Here is a 3,879-nt window from a genome sequence, read left to right as displayed (position 1 = left end):
TTTTCTCATCATCAAGCCAAATTTTGATGTCATGAAAACCCTCGATTATGATTGCAATACTACCACATTATTATTAGCATATTAGAAAGTGTACTATTTTTTGGAGTTGAAATTTGAACATGACATATTTGATGCCTACACCATTATACACACACCAAAACTCAAAGGCAATATGGGCTATAATTAAAGATGAAACTAGGTTGAATTTTAACCGGGGTTAAAAATTAATTTCACAATAACAAAAACTAAAATAAAATTTTAGAGTACTAAATTAAAATTTATATATAATATTAAAAAAAATTAAAGTTTAGGAGACTTTGTCCCTGCTCCTTTTCCTTTATGAGGTTTTGCAACTGGCTATATTCTAATAACCCAATAGTCATATTTGTATTCATAACTATTTTATTATTAATTCTAAACTCAACAGATTCGTAAAATAAATTTTAGAGACCAAAATAAAGAATTATTTCGTTATCAAGATGGATAATAAATACAAAATTGGAATAACAGAATTTAATTAATTATACACTAAAAAAATACTAAAATATTAAATAACGAAATTAGATTTTATCTTTTAATTTTCTTATGTAAGTTAGTGATCCTCCCTTGCCCCCAAAAAAATCGTAAAATGAATTTGACCGTGTTAAAAGTGTCTTTTAGATGATGGAAAAAGAGACAATCAAAATTCCACTACAGTCGCTCTTGGTTCCCGCAGTGGTTGCCACTTGTTGGATGCGGGTTTCAACCTTACAACCCACATTCTCGATCTTCTCTTCCATCTTTCTTTACCCGCAATGAACTACACTAACTCTTTCTCTCATTCCATTAATTTATCTCCTTATTTTTCTTGTTCTACATGGATCTATAATTTTGCGTTTAATAATTTGATTTCTTCGATCATCGACATTATTAACAAGTAACAACATAACAATGACAGACACCACAGATGATATAGTAGAAGATATCTCATTCCAAACCTTTGAAGATGACTGTAGGCTACTTGCCAATCTCTTCAACGATGTCTTGCAGCGTGAGGTCGGAACCAAGTTCATTGAGATGCTCGACAAAATCCGTGTCCTTGCACAGGTTTCCATTTTTTTTCTATTTTATTTTTTTAGGGTTCATCCTCTCGAACAAAAACATGTCTTAATTGCCTTTTTTTCCTTTGTTTATTTTAATCTTTGTTCTTCAAATGTTCACTACCATTAATTTTTTTTTATGTTCATTGGAATACTTTTCTTTTCTTTTTATTATTTATTTTATTTTTTAAGGATTATCTAAAAATATTTGTCAAAGAACTAAAAATAAAACTGAACATTTTTATTTAAGGATTTATATTTTTATATCCATGTCTCAATGTTCCATTTTTATAAAGAAATGCAGTCTAAGAATGATAGTGACATATAAGTGAGTGTGGGTTAAGAATGGATTATGTTAAAGAAGACAGACATGGAGTGCAGGAAATTGATGACTTGATCATAAAAAATTTCCAATATATATGTATATTAGGGATGATTGTGAGAATCCGTAAATGTAGGTATTTATAGGGATATTTGAAGATGGTTAGGGAGATGGGGTAAAAATCTCCCAGTAAAATGAAGATGAGAATAAAAGTTTTCCGTGGAGAACTTTTGAGTTTTCCATCTTGTGAGAATCCTTAATCCGAAGTAATTAAGTGTGTCAAGGCCCTTAATTTTGAAACTAGAGTGAAGTGCGTACTTGATTAATATGATTTGAAATATTGAATTTTCTATTATCACTATGTCATCAACATCTATCTAAAAGGCAACGAATATTGTGCTGGAAAATTTGAAGAATAAGCTATGCTACTTACTTAGGGTTGTTGATATCCGCATAACAAGAGGAGAAAGGAGAGTTTTTCATACCACTAACACTCAAATTATTATAGCTGCTTATAGAGAGATTCATGAAATGAGTAATACGGTTTTCTTTCTAACAGGACATTTGGTAGATCACATAAATTATTTTAGATTGGAAGCGAGATCCATAGTTGTTTGGATTATTATTACCTTAACCACCAGCGAGAAGTTTAAATGAACTTCATTCTGTAAATTTGGGCAAAACCTTAGACAATGAGTCTTGTTTTGTGGTGCTTGGTGGGACTGTTTAGTTAGTAACTTAGTATTTGATGTGACATACCTAATGGCATCCTATTGGTTTGACTGACGATGTGGTATTGACTATTGACTGATAAAAGGAGTGGTGTATCGTGAAAGCCGTTTGATTAGTTGCCTGAAATGAACTTGGCGTTTAGGATTAGCTTGGTAAGTTAGTAGCTTGATTATAAAAAGGAAAATGGTGTTTCACAATTTGGATTTAAAAAAAGGTATATATTATGGTAAAGTAGTGTTATTGATAAAGGAACATGAGACAAAATTAAAAAGAGAGCTAGAGACACCGGATTTGGGCTCAAGGGGTCCCATTTGTTGTGTAGTGCTGACTTGGATCAGGACATAATTTAAGAAAACATATAATTCATGTGCAATTTGTACCAAGAGAGTTTAATATTGGGTCTATGTAAGAAAGAGCCCAATACTATGTTTGAGGAATTCATTGTTATGTTGCTGGCCTTGGTGCTTATGACCAAGAGATATGGGTCGCCAAGTAAGCTACCTATTATATTCTGTCAATAGTGTCAAGGCCCGGCCAGTTTGACCTGCTCCACGAAAGTAAAATGAGTCTACCATACTATTTTGCCCTACTTCATAAAAGGTTGGAGTTAGGATGGATTGACACTAACACTATGTTTGTTTAAGAGGAAAATGGAAGGAAAGAAAAGGGAGAAAAGAAAAGGAGAAGCAAAATGATTATTTTTTTTTTTGTTTGATTGAGAAGAAAAATTAGAGAGAAAAAATAAATAAATAGAAAAAATTGGTGGGGTCCACTAATTTTTTTTTTTCTCCAACGTTAGAAAGAAAATGAAGAGAAAACTAATGTTTTTCTTTCTACTTCTAATACTACCTCTTCACTTTTTTAATATATTTTATAATATAAGAGTAAAATTATTTTTTTATAATATTTCTTTCCTTTTTATTTTCCTTCCATCCAAACATATCTAAAAAAAATAAAAATCCACTCAATTTCCTTCCTTTCATTTCTTTTCTTTCTATTTTCTTCCTCTCTATTTCTTTCCTTTCAACCAAACATAGCCTAACAGTGTGACACGAGACATGAGATGATAAGACACAGGATATATATATATATATATTAAATAAATTGTAATGTATAAATTAATTTTTTATTATTTTTAATGTCTTATTTTAATTATATAAAGTATTTAAAATATTTAATATTTTAATAAATAATAACAATGTATATTATTTTTAAATTTATTTCAAAAATACATATTAAGAATAAGACTGAATATGCTGACACGTGATAGTATTTAAATGTGTTTAAATGAGTCTAGAAAAGAATTTTTTATTTTTATTGAAACACGATTGGATACTGCAGACACGCGTATCAAACCAGTATCGATAAGTATCGTATCCAAAATATGTCCAACACACAGTAATTCAACGAGGTGTCTGTGACTAGTTTGCCTAGTTCATTTTTTTGAATAGTCAAATTAATTAAATTAACCTAATAGAAAATGATAAGTAAAAATCTAATCATAATTAAAACACAAATAAACAATGGCCAAATTATAACACAATGTCTTTTTCATAATCTATTTTAAATTTTCAACTTCATAACGGTTGTTCATAACAATATATGTTTTCTAATTACTGTAAAGAATAAAAAAAAATAGTTTCATTTTAATTTTGAATTAATAAATAATTTAGAGTAACCATAAAATTTATAAAACAATATAATACAAAAATAAAAAAATTATGATAAAAAATCAAAAGAATCTGG

General features: G+C 29.1%; 1 protein-coding gene across 1 annotated transcript in view; it reads left to right on the top strand.

Moving 5' to 3' along the window:
- LOC107641982 (phosphoenolpyruvate carboxylase 4) overlaps window positions 670–3,879 on the top strand; it is a 16,069-nt gene continuing 12,859 nt past the window's right edge. Inside the window, exon 1 of the mRNA XM_016345329.2 lies at window positions 670–1,086. Within this exon, the coding sequence (XP_016200815.1) occupies window positions 931–1,086 (156 nt within the window). The 5' untranslated portion in view covers window positions 670–930. The remainder of the gene's footprint in view (window positions 1,087–3,879) is intronic.

Source organism: Arachis ipaensis, chromosome B05 (assembly GCF_000816755.2).
Source record: "Arachis ipaensis cultivar K30076 chromosome B05, Araip1.1, whole genome shotgun sequence".
In the NCBI taxonomy this organism is placed as follows: Eukaryota; Viridiplantae; Streptophyta; class Magnoliopsida; order Fabales; family Fabaceae; genus Arachis; species Arachis ipaensis.
The sequence above is the reverse complement of the archived record's forward strand: the minus strand, read 5'-3'. Positions and strand labels throughout refer to the sequence as shown.